We start from the raw sequence: 21,196 nt of genomic DNA, 5'->3' as shown, positions 1-21,196 counted from the left end.
CCGTTCACCGACGAGTAAAAAGGAGTTAGAAATGCGTATGTATGTTGTAAATAAGCTAGTTCATATACGGAGACAAAGAAAAAGAGAGAGAGAGAGAGAGAGAGAGAGAAAAAAGAGGGAGAGAGAGAATAATAAACAGGGCGGAGGGAGAGAGAGGGAGTATATAAGCGTTTCACTTTCTCGTGAGACGTGTTAACACCTTCTTCTTCTTCTTCTCTTTGTTCTTCTTCTTGTTCTTCTTCTTGTTCTTCTTCCTCTTCCTCTTCATCATCTTTTCCTTCTTCTTTTACATACGAACAGAATAATACAGGCTGCAGTAAACGTGTATAACCCAGAGTCTGGTTTCTATTTCATCCGGTAGTAGTAGCAAAAGGAGCACTTCCGGCGGATGTACAAGGCCATTGTTTTTGCCGAACCGAGAAATGAATTAGCTGCGAAAACGTATGTGTCGCGTATTTTCATTATGAATTTTATACCCGCCTTTCTCTCGTCTATTAATTTAACATTGCGTTTTTGATACTTTCTTTCGTTTTGTGTTTGACCAACAAGTAATATCGATATTTTTCAATAGAGACGGAAATTTTTCAATAGAGATGGAGAAAGTATTTCTTCTTTTGAATAAATAACACAGTATTTAATATTTTTCATCGGAAATTTTTTATTACCTAATTAAAATAAACTATTATTATACTATAACACTATAGTATTTATTAACGTCAGAGTTTTTCCAATATTTTTTATTGTTGCTATAGATACTATAATATTATAATATTATTAGATGGACCGGAAAGTAATATCGTTTCTGCGCATGTCGATATTTGATTGTTAAAAATTGTTAAAAATTTATTCGTTTGAATGTAATTTAAGAAAGCGATATTACTTTCCGATCCCCTTAATATTAATATGTCGGTATTTTCAGTATTTTGTATTTAAATAAACGAGAATATATTTTTCTACATGACTATTTACTACAACTAATATATTTTTTTTCTACTACATTTTTTTCTGGATTTATTATTTCTTTATTTATGAACAATCCAACGTTTCTTAAATTTTTTAATTTTTTTTTCTTTTTTTGTATTTCATTTTCTTTTCTTTTTTTTTTCACATTAAAAACAAACGTGCAATAAGCAGTACGATAGGTAATATTTTTCGCTCGAGTTTTAATAAAGATTAATGTATTGATAACGGTGAATGCTCTATTGCAGTTCATATTCGGTGTTAATCGATAACTTTCCAGGCTGTCACGAATCGTTTGAATCGACGTTAGATACATGTGTTCCTTCTATAAATAGGATATATTTATCCATATACGTGTTGATTGGTATAGTCCATTGCAGGATAAGGAAACTGGAAAACGATAGATCATGATTTCATGGTTATCCATACATGAATGTTTAGAATTTCTAGTAGGCGATGATATTCTAATGTATTCTAATATTCTTATTATGTTTTATTTTTACTATGTTTTAGAAATATTTTGATATTACGTTATTTTTATGTTAAAAGTTTCTTTAGAATTATGAAATATTTTATATTTCTTTTAATTTCATTTCTAGCAAGAATAAAATATATACAGGTTGGAACAAAAGTTTTCAAGTAATTTTTAAAATCAATTGCTTTTTTTCGTTGACTTTTTAGGTTAACTTTTTTCGAATCGTAAAGCTTAATATAATTGATTTTTACAATCATCTAGAAAATTTTTTGATTCGCTTAGGAACTTTTGGGCTATCCTGTACAATTCTTTTCTTATAATACAATAAGAAAAGATAAATTATATAAGATATGGAAGAATATTTCAGAAATTTTTAGATAAATAATCTGATACGGAATATTCTTTTGTGTTTCTATGGGAGAAAAAAATAAATAAAAAACAAGTAGATCCCTCGTAATCGAAAAGAAAGATGTATTTAAACGTCGGATATGAGAAAGGAAAAAGGTAGGAGGATTATTCCCGATACTTTCACAGTTTCGAGAGGCCGATTGTTGTTCGGCGAAGATTTAGAAGATAAAACAAACGTGACGCTGTAGGTGAAACAAGGCTTTAAAATCGTGTGTTACGAGCGATTAAACGTCATGCATTCGATTTTCTCCTCTTTCCTAGAGAATTCCTCCTATCTTTTATATACGTGTGGTTTGCTTCTGTGTTTCCATATGTGTCTGTGGAAGTACTTACGTTCTTCTTCCTTTTCGTCTACCTATCAAGAAGTTAGATTGCTATCTGTGATTCTACTTATTACAGCGTTCTCCGATCGGATGAAATCAAGGCGATCGTATCGAGTTGGTCTCTGATATTATGTCTTTCTCTTTCTCTCAACCTCGTCTCTCTCTCTCTCTTTTTCTCTTACAGTGAACATAAAGCAACGTGCTCGTTAGCGCGGATGTATAAGCACGACAGGAAATTTAATGGTACCATACTAGTTCTAAAATAAATATTAAATTAACTTATGATTTTTTATGACATTTTGAGTATAGAGGAGTGGGCCAAAAGAATTCCTAGACGATATTAAAAATCAATTATATATCTATTACTTTTTCGATAAATTTGGAGCGAATTCTTTTCTTTTCAGATTATAAAACTACAACTCTCGCATCTTTAATGTTGCCCTTTGTTAATATTATTCTATACAGAATATAAAGTATAAGTAAAATAAAATGTAAACAGTATATAGTATTTATACTGTATATTATTATTATTATTATTATATTTTATTATACTATTTACCGTAGTATTTATGATATCGTTTATTATTTCTTTAGATAACAATGATATTAAAATCGTCAATGTGCTTATATATCGCCGATTAACCAATCGAATTTGATTAGATAAATTTCATAATTTTAATATATATATATATGTATATATAAAAATTATCAAAAGTATTAGACGGAAGCGAATAATTTTCGAGGTACGGAAGCATATCGAGAATCTTCGATCTTACCGTTAAGCCGGGGTTAACCGAGGCGAATTCGATCGGTCGGTCGTCGTCGTCGGAGTCTTTGCCGGTTTGTTCCGCGCAACACGTTCGTCCTCCTCTCTTCCTCCTCCTCTGCTAGTAGTAAATGCACCGGCCAACGAGTACGATTATTCCTGCTAACGGTACAGAGTGCACATAGCGCCGGTCTATACTTAACGATAACCAACCGAACGAGAGAAATAGAAAAAAAAGAAGAAGAACGAGGAGGAGGGGAAGGGGCTGAAGAGGAAGACGGATAGAAAGAGAAACCGTACCGGCAATGCCCTAGCAAATGCCTATCCAAGTAGAAATAGGGAGGAAAGAGGGAGCACAAATACACATATACATATTTATGTATAATATATATATATATATATACACATATATGTAGATGCAGAGGAGAGAGAAAGAGAGAGAGAGAGAAAGACTTTGTGACCTGGAACGAAACGACGTATGGAATACTTGCTACTAACAAGTAGACGTTGACTATCCTTTAGGTAGAACATACTATATACATGCCCACATTCAGTCTCTCTACTTTGTTCTAAATCTTACAATTTTTGTACTTTTTATTTTTTATTTTTTCTTTTTCTTTTTTTATCTTTTCCCTGTGGACTGAGTTGAAACGCCTACGTCATCATTTCTTGAAATGTCTTTCGAGACGTTGACTATCCTTAAGGTAGAACGCATAATAAGTACATGCTCGAATGTTGTGTCTCTCAACTTTGTTCTAACTCTTGCAATTTGTCTGTTTCTAGTTTTTCTTTTTCGTTCTTGTGACTGCGTACGTTGTCATTTCCTGAAACATCTTCCGAGGGTGTTAAAGTGTATCATTTTCAACGTTGACTATTCTTACACGTTCACATTGAGTCGCTCTTTCTCTCTCTCTCTCTCTCTCTCTCTCTCTCTCTCTCTCTCTCTCTTTCTCTCTCTTTCTCTCTCTCTCTCTTTCTCTCTCTTTCTCTCTCTTTCTCTACTTCGTTCTAACTCACAGAATCTTTTTTTCTTTTTTTTTTTTTCTTTTTTTTTTCCTGTGACCGTAACAACTACTAACGTGTACATTATCATTTCTTGAAGTGTGTGTTTCGAGAATTAAATTTATCGTCTTCGATTGTATTCGATTTCATTAAGTTCAATAATATTCTTTGAAACAAAAGAACACGCTTATTGTTCATAATATTAATAGGAATATAACGTATAGGAATTCTATTGCGTAATGAAAATTCGACGAGTCACGCATGCGTTACGATGCGATGACCATGCAGTGTGCACTTCCGTCGATGCGTACGAAATTAATACGTGGATAGAGTTGATAGATAAACTTTAGAATTATTTGTGTTTGATTATAGTTTTGTTAGACGTATGAAAAATGCAGAATTCATTGCCATTCGTTTTTATAAAATTTTACATACATTATTTTCATATTTATCATGATTATTTGTATTTACATACTCAGCAATATTAAAAATTGTTCGATTGCGATATTATATGCGTAGCAATATGGAAAAAAAAAAAAATAATAATAATCGTAGAGATTATTAATTGTAATTACATAAGGAACTCTATTAATATTTAACTTTTCTTTTTATTTACATTTAGTGTGCACCCAATAGACGATTAACGTAACCCTTTCTCTCTTTCTCTCTCTCCCTTTCTCTCTCTCTCTAGTATTAGACGTGGGTGCGAACTTACCGTGCGAACTTTTCTAAAGCGAGCTCGCGTGTTAGACACGTTTATATGTTGCATACACGTAGTATTATCCCGCTCATACGCATTCCTATCGTCGCTTACCGCCGGCGCATTGCACGGCCATACGATTCTTGTTCAGCAGGGTGTGGTGTTGCTTCTTTGACGTGTATATCCGCGTACATATGCGTGACAATGTGCGTGTTCTATAGTTAACGAACTATTGTTTTTCAATTGACAAAAAAGAAATAGAAACAAAAAAAAAAAAACTAACGAAAAAAGAATCAAGAGTCAAACGATTCTACAAAATGAGAAATAATAGAATCGTACAATGTAAAGGAATTAAATTTTTTTGTTTGTATTTCGTAATATATAAAAAAAAAAGAAAATTTTAAATATATATTTCATTGTAATAATTTTGACTGGCGATAAGAAAAGATTGTAACGATTGGAACGAACAAACGATCGTCCATAAGATTTATTCGGAAGATCGAATCGATCGATTTGTAATATCGAAAACAAGATCTACGAGCATTTTAACGTTCGATAAATCTCTCAAAGATGTCATCGACCGTTACGAGATATTTATTGGATCGGAAAAGGTGATCGAATTTGTCGATGTAAAGAGAACCGACGAATGTAATAGTATTGTAATAATACTTTAGAAGGTTGCATTAGAAGTAGCTCTTACGATATCTTTGCAGGTGTACACGTTGTGTCGTTGTTTTACGAGATGCACTTTGTCCTTCACTAACCACGCCTATCTCTTTCTCTTTCGTTTTATCCATCATTTCCATCGAGATTAGACCTTCACCGAGGTTCACCGTCGACTTGAGATTATCGATCCTACATGTTATAATAACACTCCTCTCATCTTTGAGATTCGAATCTTTCATAAACTATGGACTCGTGCTTTGAATAAGAAAAGAATCGATCACGAGTATGTTCGTGTTTTGAATTTCTATCGCTAAAGTTAGAAATACTCGACCTCGATCTAACGTTTAACGTTTGTTTAACATATCCTCGACAATTTTCACAAGCTATCACTTCACGAAAGATCATTAGTTTAACGACTCGATAGATATTTCTTCGATATCGAGAACTTGAGTAAATTTACTTAGAAACTGCTGTCACACGTTAGACCTTTTTTGCCAATGTCGATTTTCTTTTTTTTTTTTTTTTTTTTTTTTTTTTTCCTTTTTTCTAATGTCCTATATATCGGATCCGTAAATCGATTCACAATCGCGAGAGTTACGGGCTAGTTTTTCTGGAAAAAAAGTCTACTTGACACGCTGCTTTCGTTTTACGATCTAGAATCCATCGGGGACTAAACGATAAGAAATGTTGGAATTTCTTCTTTTTATTAGAAAAATTGTAATTGAATTTTCAATAGTTTTTTTCATTGAAAATTTTCAATGAAATTATCATTATTTTCGATCGAGGATTCTTTATCAAAGTTTAATTTATTTTCATTAAAAATTTCGTCATTGTTTATCGATCGAATTGTATACAAAATATATGATTGAATCTTTCGATTAGAAAATCCCGCCTTTTTCATTACCCATGTGTACGAATGTACGTACGTAATAGGATTACGAGCGATTCTGATTGAACGAATAAGTCTCTTAAGAATTTTACGTAACGGCACCGAGCACGTTCCATTCATGGCACGATGTAGGTGGAAATTATCGCTGAGGGATCTCGTGGAAGAATTACTCGTCCGTATGGCTCACACGTTCGCTGTCGAGACATTAGTTCTCACGTTTCTAGTGGTACTCGAAAAGTGTAACAGGTTGTAAAATATATCTTGACATATATTAATCGTTTATTTTTTATTGAAAAAAAAAAAAAAACAAAGAAAAAATGAAAGAAAAGAAATGGAAAAAACTGAAGAGTCTCATTCGATTATATTCATAATTGAATCAAAAAAGAGAAAATATTGTGGTTGTAACTAGTTTATAGAAAAATGTAAGGAAATTCATTAGTAAAATTTGCATGTAGTATGATAACGCGCCCGATTGGGATACAATACGATTCTTTTTTTTTTTTTTTGTTTAGTTTCTCTTCTTCTCCCTCAAACGATTAAAATGATTTTTAACGAATATGTACTTATATACGTACTTATTTAACACGATTCTACTACGGTTAGAATGAGCAAGTTTCCCATGAATTAAACTAGACTGTATTAATTAGGTCGTTCGCAACGCGTTGCTTTCCGAATCGAGTGCCGGATGTCCTTTCCGGTAAGAGAAGGTATCGTTTGTCGATATCATGCTTGTGTCCTTGAAGAAAAACTCGAGGTGAAATGGCAATCAAATTCTTATCTTAGGAATGAAAAGAAAATGGAAGAAAAAGAGAGAAAGAGAAAAGGAAAATCTGTTCCCACCTTTTTCATCGAGTTTCATGAGTTTGAGATAATGAAAGGAGAGATTGTTTTATTTCTTTTTTTCATATTGTAAAACTACAAGCCTAGAAATTTTTTTTTATACATATGTGTACGATCTATATAGGTATATATCTATACGTATATGTACACGCTCGTATGTATTCAAATTTGATTTTTGTTCCTTTATCTTTTAAAATACAATACAATGCATCCTTTTATTTAGATTCGTTATCTTTACGACTCATCGATGCTCGAAAACAATATAATGATGAATCATCGACGATCGTATTAACACGATAATTTAACTTTAGGAGATTTTAACGAACAATTCGAGCGCACCTCTATTTATTATTACTTATTCAGAGAAATGTACATATTTATATATATATATATATATATATATCTAAATAAATATTTATAATTATATTACGTCTATGTAATATTTTCATTATTTACAAGAAACATATGTTATACGTATAAATAATAGAAAAATATAAATATAAAATTAAAATCCAGTTATATCGGTGTGAACCTAACGGTTTATTTAACGCGTTAAAATGACATAAAGAAAAAAAAGAAAGAGAAAGAGAGAAAGAGACGAGGAAGGTGTTGTTCTTATCTTTCGATTTCACTGTTGGTACGGGAAGTTAATTAGCCATTTCTTATGGTTTCATATTTTTCATGATTTACAAATCTATCTATTCTTATGTAGGTCATAAATATATCCATTGGAATGCACGATACTTGTTGTATCTACTTCCCTTTCGCACGATATCCCCATTTGAATTAGCTATTGGATGATACTTTTGCCTGTTTGCGTGTTACTTCGTCATGCTTTGTAAATCGATTTCACACGAGAGATAGACATTTATGAAAATTCATGCTTTATTTTTTTTCTTTTTTTTTTTTATGATTATTCTAAAATACATGTTACTCTCATGTCAAAGTAATTAGGGATAAAAAGAAAACACTGAAGTTTTTGTCCCATTGTTAGCTTAAGAAGGTCAGAAATTAGATGAAATTGACCTATGTGAATTATATTTTTAATTGACATTATTATATATAGATATATGCCATGATAGGCATATATATGATACAATATAGTATTAGATAGTATTCTAAGCTAGTATTGCAGATTAGTAATATAATATATTTTGTATATAGTACAGTATAGTATAATATTAAATTACCGGATGGTATAATGTATGAAAAATGATCGATGGTAATTAAAATTAATCGATATACTTAGGTCAATCTTATAATGATCGACAAGTCATAGGTATTGGATATCTATATGGCTAGGTATATAATTTTCTTGAGGAAAGAGTCTTAAAATAGTCTCATTTAGTTAAGTCATTGGTTACTTACTTACTAACGAACGTCGTCGATCTTACTTATTGTTAGGCTAGACCATTCGTGGTCGTCGATTCTTGATTCCTCCGAGTTGAAATCTAAGTAGCGGGAGGACTGAGGGAGGAGAGGGCTCGAAAGTGTTGTGGTTAAAAACCAAGCGGCGGATAAACTCTCGCCGATAGAGTTTCCTTCGCTAGTATGTATTATAGTCGCGAGATGATGATGGTGAACGAGAGCTCTCCGACTTCTCTCGTAACTTCCGTTTCTTGCTTAGGAATTACACCGCTTGGTCTCGGAAGTCGATCAACGTGGTCAGGTTCAAGCTTAACTTAGTAGCACCATAATACACCATTACTATTTTACATAAGTATATATTATTATTGTTCTTGTTCACGTTGATCACTCGAATTTTATTCTATTTTATTCCCTTCCGCGTATCTTCGTTTAGATAATATCTGCTTGTTTACACCAATATATTCTTTTATTTTTACTCTTACATTTTTATTGTTACAAAGGCATTTTTATTGTTTAGGCATTATCATTAAAATATTATTACATAAACGTATATATATATATATATATATATATATTATTATATAAATGAAATGCCAATTAATTATTATATTTTATTTTTAATGAAACTTGAAAGATCCTACGCTCCGTTTAGATACAAAGATCTTTGGATTTATATCACTAGGGACTTTGAGTAGGAGTATTTCTCTCGGTAGATTTCGAAATACTTTTATATCAAATTGCACGTACCATATATGACGTAATAAATCAGTGTGACGGAAACGAGTACGGCGCTTTACTCCCTTTGACTTCTAAACAAGAGTCGTGAGTCATGCGAGTAAGTACACGAGTGTAGGTAGCATTGCGATACGCCTCTTTTCCCTTAGAGATTTCTTCCTTTAAATCGGTTTAGAACGTCATTAGATATTCTTCGCATATATTTATTTTCATCTTTTCTCTATAATATACGATTGTCTATAACTCTGCATAAAAAAAGAAATATACCTATGTATCTACAAGTATTAAAAATTATCCAAATGTTTTCAATTATAAAAGGAATATTATTTAGAAAATTAATTAAAGATCTAAGTAATACAAGTGAAAGGAGGAAAAGGAAAAAGTTCTTTTTTGAGTATAAATTGATTATATATATATATATATATATATATATATATATATATATATATCAATCGATTTCGTGCGAATCAAATCGATACGACACCATCGATTTAATCGTTTTATTCTTACCGATCTGGAACTAGGTTTCTCTCTTTCTTTCTCGTCATCTCGGTGTTTTGAGGTCAGCATAGTCACGATTCTCTTGACATTTGTCCGGTCAAAGCGTGTCACATAAATGTCTATTATCATCGTATCCATATGTATAGTTTTTGTCCTGTAATTAGTGGATTCGCGAGTCAGTGCGCTAGTCGCGGTGCTATATATGATAAAACGAGATCGTGTTTGAGAGGTGCGAGAAGGATAGAAACAATGGCCCGAAGGGGTCGACGTTTCTCTTCTACAACTTTCGAGGCCAGCCTCGTCGTCACGTTCTAATATCGTCTTTGCGATAAACGTCCTATAATCTTTATCTTTCGAGACATATATCTCTTCGATTAATCGTACCTCGTCGTCACCCGTTATTTCATTATTAATACGAAACGTTAAAAACGAAATTGAGGATATGTATGATCAATTGAAAACTGTTAGGATTCCGTTAGGTTTCCGAATAACAAAACCTTTTCTTACTTGTCTCTTATTGTCATTTATTACGAATGATTTTTTTCTTTTTTTTTTTTTTTTTTAATAATAAAATTTTTATTATAAATAACTTTTTTATTGGCAAAATTATTTGACTTACCTTGCATATTAGAAGTGGATTGTAATAAATCTTCCCCAACCGTCTCTTTCTCTCAATTCCGAAGTTTACCAATATTAGTAGAAGTTAGAAATATTTATAACCGTAATCGCATTCGCACTCTAATGAGTTATGAATAACTTTGGTAAACGTCCCATAATTTTCATCTTAGATAAGATAAATATCTTTTCGATCAGTTATCCTCGTCGTCGGCCGTTACTTGTCTATTAAATACTAAACATAAAAGTGAATTGAGGATGAGCATGTTCTATCGAAAACTGTTAGAATTCCGTTAGGATCAAGTAACAAAAGCTTTTCTCGTGTGTCTCTTATGTAATTTATTAAGAACGGATTGCGCGTCGCATAAATTTTTTTTTTAATTTTTTTACATTAAATAAATAAATATCTAAAGAAAAATATTAACAGAGAAAAATATTTGGTGATTATTGATATCTTGAGTAAGACTTAAAGTAATCTCGAAAACGTATAATTTTTCTAGATAATAAACGATTTAGATAATACCGATGTATACAGAGTTGAATGTTTAACGATATCGATCCCCCTAATTGATAATGTATTGTATATGTAGTAATTGTATTGTGAATATCTTTAGATTTTCCTTTGAAAGATAAGACAGTGAAGATTATGGCAATAAAGTCATAAATAACGGTAGGTAACTGTCCGCGCATTCTCCGTTCTTCCTCTTACTTACTTGTGTTGTCATTGTCTAACATCTGTGAATCAGCTGGGAAAAACAAGGCTGGATGCCTTCTGGGAGGATCCGAATGGCGCTGGCATATTATTATATTACCGATAGCGGTCGTTACCCACGGCTAAACCTCGTCGATATGCATCCTCGACGACGAAATATTTTTCTCGGTTGTTTCTCCTAAGTATTAGACCGTTCATAACTGAACTAACAACTAAGAACTAAATCTGGAATTAAAATTAGAATATTCAAGTAACTAACTCGAAAAGTACAAAAGTATTAACAGCTGTCAACAATTTTTCTATCCCATAAATGTTTCTCTTCATCCTCTTTAGCTTTCTCTCTAATTTATTTGTCACTCGTTTATCACGAGGTTCTTTTTTTTTTTTTTTTTTTTTTTCCTAGAGTTGCTTGAATTAGTTGAACAAATTGTTAATAACGGACAATTCTTTTATCGCATTAATTTTTATTTTTAATGGAAAACCAAACAAATTAATAAGTTTGTAATAATTTGGTTTTTTTTATAATTTATCATTTTATTGTTTGATTTTTAATCGGTTAGTCAGTTCGAATAAAAATATTACACTTGCTATATTTATAATATAAAACTATTTAAATACTATTTTTAGTAAAATACTATTTTTATAATATAAAAATATTATTACTTGTTTTGAGACTTGCCTTTTGTTACTCTCTTAACTCTTAACATTAGCCAAGTTATATTTTATTTTTACATCATGTCAAGGGATTTCGACGCATAGAATATATATATATATGTATATATATATATATATATATATATATATTTTATATATATATATATATATATATATATATATATATATATTTTATAAGCATCGAACTAAGTTCATTTGTATTCAGTCTTTCGTTTTCCTCGGTCGAACGGGGATCGAGATTCCTCGAAATCGAGACTCTTCGTGATCGATTTAACGAATGAGCTATCCTCGATCGGGTAACGCGTAGGAGAAGGAATTTCTTTGAGGAAGTTAAAGAGGAGACTTCGCGTGTCTTTACAACTGGAATTCAATCGTGAGTTATCTCTCGATCTATCGAAAGAAACTTAGTTCTTGAGAATCGATTCCTCGAAAGGTCAATTATTCTTTTCAGTCGGTAGTACTCTTTGAAGAGTACATTTTTTACGATTGTAATTAATTGTACTTTGATTTTTTTCGATCTTTCTTCTTTTTTTTTCTTTTTTTTTTAACATAATCGCAGTGTTCGTTATTTTATTTTCTCGAGAAAAAATTAATTCTACATTTTCTAAGAAAAAAACGAAAAAAGAAGAACACCATGATATTAACAGAAATTTAAATTTGATTTAAAAATACTTCACAAACTAGACACGAAGAAAGACTTACTAACACGCAATGTTATTCGACTCAAGAAACGCGTGAAGGATAAATAATGAACTTAAATAGTAAAGTATAGACGAAAAGAAGGATGGACGGTTTTGATAGAGACGCAATTCCTTTGAAACGTCCACTTAACTTCGTTTCTATCCCGCGTTATTTTCACGGTGCAGTTATTCAGCACAATGGAGGAACGACTCGTAGAAGGACTCGTCTTCTTCTTTATCTCCTCCTCCTCCTCCTCCTCCTCCTCCTCCTCCTCCTCCTCCTCCATCACTACCACCATCACCTCCTTCTCTTCACCATCTTCAGAAAGATACAAAGCTGTAATTACAACCCCGAGAACGTCCTTCCATACGTTTTCATCGCATGCTCCTCCTCGGAGATTAACATGTGTGAGATATTATACTAAAAGAGAGAGACTTCGTTTATGATGATCTATGGATCGAAGGACAACGATTTTTTTTTTATCATTATTACTATTCTTGATTCAGACAGAAGAAGACGTAATTTTAACGAGGAGTAATTGTCTTTTGTCTTTCGTTTTGAACAATCCTCTCTTTCTCTCTCTCTCTCTTTCTCTCTCTCTCTCTTTCTCTCTCTCTCTTTCTCTCTCTCTTTCTCTCTCTCTCCATCTCTATTTCTCTCTCTCTCTCTCTCTCTCCATCTCTATTTCTCTCTCTCTCTTTCTCTCTCTCTTTCTCTCTCTCTCCATCTCTATTTCTCTCTCTCTCTCTCTCTCTCTCCATCTCTATTTCTCTCTCTCTCTCTCTCTATCTTTCTCTCTCTCTCTCTCTCTCTCTCTCTCTCTCTCTCTCTCTCTCTCTCTCTCTCTCTCTCTCTCTCTCTCTCTCTCTCTCTCTCTCTCTCTCTCTCTCTCTCTTTTCCAATGCCTTGACGTGTTCATGATAATTCACCGATCGAAAAACAATGATTTTTTTTTCTTTCTTAAAAAAGACAATTTCAACGAGGATTAATTTTAATAAGGAAAGGAGCAATTAACTTCGATCTTTCACTTTTAATAACCTTTTCTGACCCCATCCAATGCATCGTTTATAATGATCCATCGATCAAAGCTTAATGATCGATTTCGTTTCTTTGTTCGGACAAAATTTTAATGAAAAGTAATCGATTTTCATATGTCGATTTTAATAATCCCTTTTCTATCTCCCACCCTCTTCAATGTATGTATTTCTCAGGATGATCCATCGATCGAAAGACAATGATTTTTTTCTATTACCTTTTTTGATTCGGACAGAATAAGACATAATTTTAACGAGAAGTAATCGAACCACAATCTTTCATTTTGAATAACCTCTTTTGACCTATGCTCAATCTGTTTGAATAGAAGAATCGAATCTCTCACGGTGTTACTTTCTCTCGAGAATGCAAGTGGATACTCTCGAAACGTTATTAATCTTTATCGATCGTAATAAAAAGAAAGGGGCATTGTGTTGGGATATGGATTCAATGGTGAACAGGTGAATGTGTATCCGAGTTGACCTTTCGGGTGCACGAGAAGTGCACGTCTTGCGGTGTGAAACAACTTAGGAGAAAAGAACCGGACCAGGAACTAATTCTGCCCGTTCTAAATTCGTCCATTATTTCCATAACAAAACCTTTAGCTATAATATGAATATATATATATATATATATATATATATATATATATATATTATTTATTCTCGAAAGAATAGAAAGAAAAAGGGACAAATACATATAGATAGAGAGATAAATAGATAGATAGAGATAGAGAGAAACAAATTGGTGAACGTACATAGGTTTATAGTAAGTCGATAAACTAACATAAGTCCGCCTTAAATCATACTGATTTCGTGCTCGAATGAGTTCGAGATAAACCTGTTATTAATGATGTTGATAATGTAAGCATGTGTGTATATATGTATATCTCCTTGGATAACTCGATTATTTCGTGCTTAGAAATAACAAATATTTTGATTTATCTTTTTATCTTTTTTCCTTTTTTTTTCCCTAAATTTTATTAAATCTTGGTACTTTGTACTTGGTACTTAGTACGTGATAAAAAAAAATAAGAAAAATAAAGAAGATTCGAAGACTTGCTTGTTTAACGTTACGTAAGATTACATCCATTTTAGAATGTACGAAAGGAGTTTACTCGAAATTAGTTTTATATTAAATTCAAATCGAATCTATTGTCGAATCTATGAAAAAAAATAATGAAGGATCGAGTTTATCATGATGAAATTTCTCAGTCGCGTATTGAGAAGATTAAACGCGAAGAGAGGAAGTACTATCTATTTACCGAGAATCTAACATAAATTGGCGAGTTCGTTGAGAGTACTTCGAACAACAATCGCGTCGTTACAACACAGTTGCATAAAATAAGGACGACGTACGAATCAACGAGAGAAGGGATAAAATAGAAGGAGGAGGAGGAGGAGGAGGAAGGAAGGAAGGGCGGGAGTGGGAGGGAGGGTCACGTTCCGTACAATGATGCACGAAAGATGTACCTTTGCCACCTACTATTATTGTTATTATTATTACTATTATTATTGTTATTGCTATTGTTATTGTTATTATTACATTTCTCGATGAGTTCATTAATCGAAGCGACTCTCTCGAACTTTGATTCGTATCTTTACGGGTTGCTTCAATGGTATATAAGTGTAAGTTAATTAATGTTTCTTCGAGATTAATACCTTATTTATATATTTATATATATATTTATATGCGTGCGAATCTTGATACGTTTCATTCATGGATATTTTTACGTGGGATATTATTATATTGTATAATTATTAATTTATTACGACTATACTATTATTGCTTTATCAATTAATTATCATGAGATCGATAGAAAATCTTAGTACATCTTTCGTTATACATTATGATATTGTACCTTATTTATGGCGTATTGTAATGTCGAAAAAATAAAATCGATCATTCTGATCAATGCAATATGGAGAGTATCTAATGAGAGTATTTAAACGCAAAAAAAAAGGTAATTCTCACGATAGCAGGTTCTCTCTTTTCATAGGTGCGATTTAAAAAGGTACTTTGAGGTTTGTGATTGAATCAAAGAGAAAGTCGAAAAATAGGATACAGCGGGTAAAAGGGAAGCAGGAATGGAAAGTAAAAGCGGAAGACCACGATCGTGGCTAAAAAGACACATTGTTTTGACTTGCTGTCGCTCCATCCCGCGCCACCCGTGCAGTTCGAGCGGACGTTAATTGTTTCGGCGATTCGCGTCTTACTTCCAATTAATTAAACGACGCAGACATCTTTTCCTTTTAACAATAAGATATTACTTTCATACGTTTATTGTTTCAACCATAAAAGGTACACATAGATCAGATGTATCTGTTCTAATCATAAAGATCTCTAAATTTATTTTCGATCGTTTATAATGCGACCGTCAATTATATGTACAAAATAAGAAAAAGAAAGTATATGTTTTATAACGTTACCATTACCGATAGATCCAAATAAATATCCTAAATCAATGAATTTTTAATGATATTACAACGAAAATTAGTCATATTGGGTAAAAGTTCATTTGCGATAAATAGCTAAGATATTAGGTAGATAACGATGTTGTTGGAAACTTTAAAAGAAAACATTTCTATCTCTTAGCTCGCAAGCATAAGAGATTACAGGATGGATGAAAGGGAAAAGTTTAGAGGGATAAGAAAATCAAAGGGGAAAAACAAAAAATATCTTATCTCTCTTAAGTATGATCGACATGAAAGTGACTAATCGTTACAATGTCTGAATAACATTAGTATATGAGATAAAATTTTACCCCATAACACAGCTATGATTATAAAATGAAGGCATTGATAATACTTTTACCTTCAATCAAGACACGAAATTACGGGGTAGAAAGGAGGAATTTAGTATGGTGAGAATGTTCAATAAAAAAAAGTCGATTAAAAGTGGATCATCTTCCATCCCCATAAGTATGATCACATAAAATAATACTGAAACGACTCAAGATGATGATGATGATGATGATGATGATGATGATGATGATGAACAAGAAGAGAGAGAAAAGTTGTAACGAAGCGAGAGTGCCAGAGTATTTGGGCGGGAGAGGGAAGGGAAGAAAAGGTAGAGAGGTGGTTCATCGTCGACACGAGGAAGAGGAAAAGGCTGAAAGAGAAGAAGAAGAAGAAGAAGAAGAAGAAGAAGAAGAAGAAGAAGAAGAAGAAGAAGAAGAAGAAGAAGAAGAAGAAGAAGAAGTAGAAAAAGAAGAAGAAATACTGGAAAGAGGGAGAAAGGGAGAAGGAAGGAGTAGTAAGTTAAGAGAGAGGGGTTAGGGGGAGATGGAGATCGGAGAAGAGGTTGGAGGTGCGTGAACGGAACGTTTCAGTCGTACAAGATACTCGCTTACCTGCCGATTTACAGAAGAGCGGTTGCCTTCGTTGGAACCGGTCGTGCACTGCTGTGCTGGTCGATAACCTGAAATAGGAGGCGCGCGCGCGCGCGCTCACACTATAAGTTCTCGTTTAAATTCGTATTTTTTATTTATTTATTTATTTTTCGGGAGTTCTTCGGGAGTTTTTCGGGAGTTTTTCGGGAAATTCTTTCTTCTTTTTTTTTTGCTTTTCTTTTTTTCTTTTTTTTTTTCCCAGAAACACACGAAAAGCATGAAAGTTTATATCGTACGACGACTTTAATCGAATCAAATCTGTTTGTGTTCCTTCGTGATAAAATAGTGCGACTGAAATTTGGATTCTTTCTTGATTGTTACTGTCTCTTTCTATCTTATTCTTGTTACTGGACAAAGAAAGAGAAAAAGTGAGAAAAATAAGTCAAACGTTAACATGAGCGGACCCAGTGTGGATGTTGTTTGGGATCCCCAAACGCAAATGAATTCCTTAGATTGTTGGGATTATTCCATCGAACTGGCGTGTCTTCAAGGACCGGAAGGTATACATACAAAGATTGAATGTTCCAATTGAATCATTAGCGAATAAAATAAGGAAATTCTTTAGAGAGAGGAAGGGAGAAGATGAAATATTTCGACGAAAGCTTATGGTCTTGTTCTCTCTTTTTTCTTTTTCTCTCTTGGGTATCTCATCTCTTCGCAATACTTACGTTCGTTCGAAAGAGGAAACCCTGTGAGCTTGTTAACGAGGGAACGATGTCAATGTTCGTGCAGGCGAGGAAGGGCTTCGTTTAGTCAAACGAAGATTACGAAATTCTTAGACGAGAGAAACAAGTGTTTCTTTATCTATTTCTTTTTTTCTCTCGAAACTTTTTTTATATTCAATCGCGTTTTTTCTTTTTCCTTTTTTCTTTTCTTAAATTTTTTTCTAATATATATTAAAAATACGTATGTATGTCGTCGATCTTTGGATCCCAATGAATATCATATTAATCGATAACGCTCGATTTAAGATGCGAAATTAATTTTACGATCGTTAAAAACTTTTCAAACGATCTCCGTTCTCGTCTTGATAAAAATACTTACTTCGATAGAGAGGATCGTTTCGTTCTATGAGGAAAAAAGATTATCACTCTTTGGACTTAAAAGTTCAACCATTTGAGACTTTGTTTTATGTATGTACATACATTTCCGTTTCCCTCGCAAGGTCATTGTTTTACTTTCCTCCTTTTTTTTTTCTTTTTTTTTTTTTTTTTTTTTTTTTTTTAACAAGTAAATATACCCATGGCAAGTGCTTGAATACGTCATTGAAATTTTTCCCAAGCGCACGTGTTATAAGTGTATTACTTATAAGATTCATAAACAAAACAGGATGTCTATAACGACGTATAGAAAAATAAAATAATAGCATGTTCATACGCTTGTTAATTGAATATAAACGACTAATGTGCTTATGTTTATTTATATATTTATTTCATTTCAGATCTTCAATTAGCAGCGGAACTTGGCAAGACTTTGTTAGAACGGAATAAGGAACTCGAGAATATAATCAAAATTCATCAGTCCACGATCGAGGAACAAGCGCAAGAAATAGAAGTAAATTTCTTCGAAGATCTGCCTGTTTTCTTTTTTCTTTTTCTTTTTTTTTTTTTTTCTTACATCATTCATGGATATACGATTAAATTAATTATTGCGTAATTAATTATTTTATAGTATATGAAGAAGCAAACTGCCGCATTGAGGGAAGTCAATGATTCGCGTCTTAAGATTTACGAACAATTAGAAGTCAGTATACAAGATTTGGAGCGTGCCAATCATCGTCTGGTCGTCGAGAATACTGGCGATAAAAAGCTAATAAAAAAGTATGTTTATATTTATACGTTCTCCATTGTACGTCTTATATTATTAAATTATTATATTTTATTTTGAAAATTTTCACGAATACGACACTTGATTTTATTTATGCATACGAGATAACGACAACGAAACTATACTTGATATTTCTATGACAGAGCAACATAATTTATAATATGTCACACATTTCTATGATAATAGTAATAATAATAATAATAATATAATAAGGAAGAAATAAATTTTTAATCACATTTATTTTTAGTCAAAGCTTAACTATTGAAAATCTCGAGACACGATGCGAGGAACTTCAAAAGAAAATCGACGATCTTACATCACAGAGAGAAGTATTGCTTCGTCAGCAATCAGCAAATCAAAATCCTGCCGTCGTTCAAATGCAATCAGTTTCTTGGAAAGCAGCGGTAACGCCTGGTGGCAGCATACGACAGGTATAAATTTGTTATAACAAATAAATTCTTCCGAATCGATTATTATCCGACATGTCAATTTCATATTATACATATACGTACACAAAAGGATACATATAATATACAAAACTGTAATATTTTGACAGAGCGCTGCCCCGAGCTCACCAAATGTTTTTCAAGAAACCAATAACGATTCTAATTTACAACAACCTGTAACGACAGCCTCGAACGAAGAAGAACTGACGGATCTATTAATTCAATTACAAGAAGCTCGTAGTCAAAGAGCTAGAGAACAAAAAAAAGTTGCTGAGCTTGGTCAACAATTGACAACATTGTTACAAGAGAATAGTACTTTGGAAGAGCAATTAACTTTTTGGCGTAGCAAAGCACAGGACGTGAAGAATTTGCAAGATGAAATAAATACCCTCGAGGAAGTTAGGTGTGTGTTCCCTCATATTTAAAATAACCTACATGATTGGAATTTTTTTTTCTTTTTTTTTTTTTTTTTAATTAATACAAATTTTAATCTATTTTAATCCATTAAATACATTAATATATTAAATCCATTTTTAGACGGGGCCAATTATGTGGACGTTGCCTTCGTGGAATGGACACCAGAAATCATGATGAATTATCCGTTCTGGATGGAGAGGAGTACGATGACATTAGTATTGCAGGTTCCCTCATTAACGAACAAACTGATCCTGAACCAGTTGTACAGGTAAACGTTAAATTTCATTTAGTATTTGCAGGCCACATTCGTTATCGCTCCGTGCAGGCATGAATGTATTTATTTCATTAATTCAAAGTTTAGGATGCTGGTCCGTATACACACATACTCGCTTTCTTTTTTTATCGTTACGTTAGTTCCATACATTGAAACGTAGAAATTGCATTTTAAACTTTCTGCATGGAACAAAAAGAAATCTTTAGTACGCGGAAGTGAATATTTTTTTATTTTCATCTTACACATGAATATATGACTTTCCTTTCTTATTCTTCGTGAATATTATTGTTATAATAATCTGGATTGTTACATTTGACGGACAGTTATACATACAGCAATACAGTAATACATGTATGTTAATTGCAATTTCATTCTATTTCTTTCTTTTTTGTTTCTTTTTTCTTTTTCTTTTTTCTCTTTTTTTTTTATCTTTTTTTATTTTTTCGCAACGATCGACTCAACAAAATCGATTATATAAGCATGACAAGTAATTGGAAAAAATCAATCGATCTTAATTGGATGAAATATATTTATTTTTTTAGATGCATCTCTCTCTCTCTCTCTTTTTCTCTCTTTCTCTCTCTTTTCATGCTCGTATCTTATGCTTAAATTAAGTAATATTCACTTTTATTTGCTTTAGGAATCGATCCCAACAAAGTTAATGAAAAGCAGCGCGAAAAAAGAACGTAAAGAATTTGTTTGCCTGTTATGGAGGATTTTCACTTATATATGGAACGCACCGTCACTGATGCATATCGTTTACGACACGATAACTTACATCAAAGACGAATGCGTCATACCGTTGCTACTGAAACCATTTCGGATACCATTGTTTATATTAAGAAAATTATTACCGTTATATATTCGGAGAAAAATTATTTAGGGAATATGATTTTTAACACATTTCGGGGATATAAAATTAGGCAAAGAAAAATTAAATTTTTTTGGATTATTTTTTCAGATTTTATTTCAATCTTTCTTTGTTAATCTTTTCTGTTTCTTTTTTTTTATTTTTTTATTTTTTTTTATTTTTTTTATTTTTTTTTTTTTTAATTTTTATTATTCAAATCGATTGATTTTGAGTCAATTAGTCATTTCCAGGATAGTTTTTAATGAGGGACAAACAACAACTCAAATCCGAAACTTCTGGTCACTTTTAATTATTTAGGATATAACATAATATATAGTAAATCGGGATATATAGTTTATTTTCTTCGTTTATTCTTTCGTAATCTCTCGTTAATTTCTTCTAAGAAGGAGAAAATTTGGACACTTGAGAAAGAAAAATAACAATGAAATAATCCATAGGAAGTCGTATTATTATTTTTTTTGCTCATCGTGTCCATTTTAATTCGATTGTCACACATTACACAAACACATTCACACGTTCATTGTTTATAAATCATTGATAGAGAGAAAGCTTTAAAACGTTCAATCTAATTGCTACTTTTATTACGTTACATCAAAATTTTTTCATTTGTGCTTTTTAT

At 32.2% G+C, this 21,196-nt stretch overlaps 1 protein-coding gene and 1 long non-coding RNA gene across 10 annotated transcripts in view; one reads left to right on the top strand and one right to left on the bottom strand.

The window, feature by feature from the left end:
- LOC118442214 (uncharacterized) overlaps positions 1-5,640 on the bottom strand; it is a 29,417-nt gene extending 23,777 nt beyond the window's left edge. Inside the window, exons 1-4 of one of the 6 annotated variants that reach the window (XR_004838344.2) lie at positions 5,335-5,640; positions 4,650-4,849; positions 2,943-3,094; positions 722-1,350 (exon numbers count right to left, since the gene is read on the bottom strand). This is a non-coding gene — a long non-coding RNA (uncharacterized LOC118442214). Of the gene's footprint in view, positions 1-721; positions 1,351-2,176; positions 2,424-2,942; positions 3,095-4,649; positions 4,850-5,334 lie in introns of those variants that run through there. The other 5 variants (XR_014983120.1, XR_004838343.2, XR_004838342.2 and 2 more) reach the window with 5 other exon arrangements.
- The window catches only part of centrocortin (cerebellar degeneration-related protein 2-like), a 50,801-nt gene that overhangs the window by 25,857 nt on the left and 3,748 nt on the right, over positions 1-21,196 (top strand). For 3 of the 4 annotated variants that reach the window (XM_035867553.2, XM_085661999.1, XM_035867552.2), the window contains 5 exons: positions 18,184-18,296; positions 18,414-18,562; positions 18,817-19,000; positions 19,126-19,418; positions 19,553-19,700. In XM_035867553.2, coding sequence (XP_035723446.2) covers positions 18,184-18,296; positions 18,414-18,562; positions 18,817-19,000; positions 19,126-19,418; positions 19,553-19,700 — 887 coding nt within the window. Of the gene's footprint in view, positions 1-17,034; positions 17,243-18,183; positions 18,297-18,413; positions 18,563-18,816; positions 19,001-19,125; positions 19,419-19,552; positions 19,701-21,196 lie in introns of those variants that run through there. The other variant, XM_035867551.2, reaches the window with a different exon arrangement.

This window comes from Vespa mandarinia, chromosome 16 (genome assembly GCF_050613455.1).
Source record: "Vespa mandarinia isolate Hongniang chromosome 16, ASM5061345v1, whole genome shotgun sequence".
Classification (NCBI taxonomy): Eukaryota; Metazoa; Arthropoda; class Insecta; order Hymenoptera; family Vespidae; genus Vespa; species Vespa mandarinia.
This window is presented reverse-complemented; position numbering and strand designations above follow the sequence as displayed.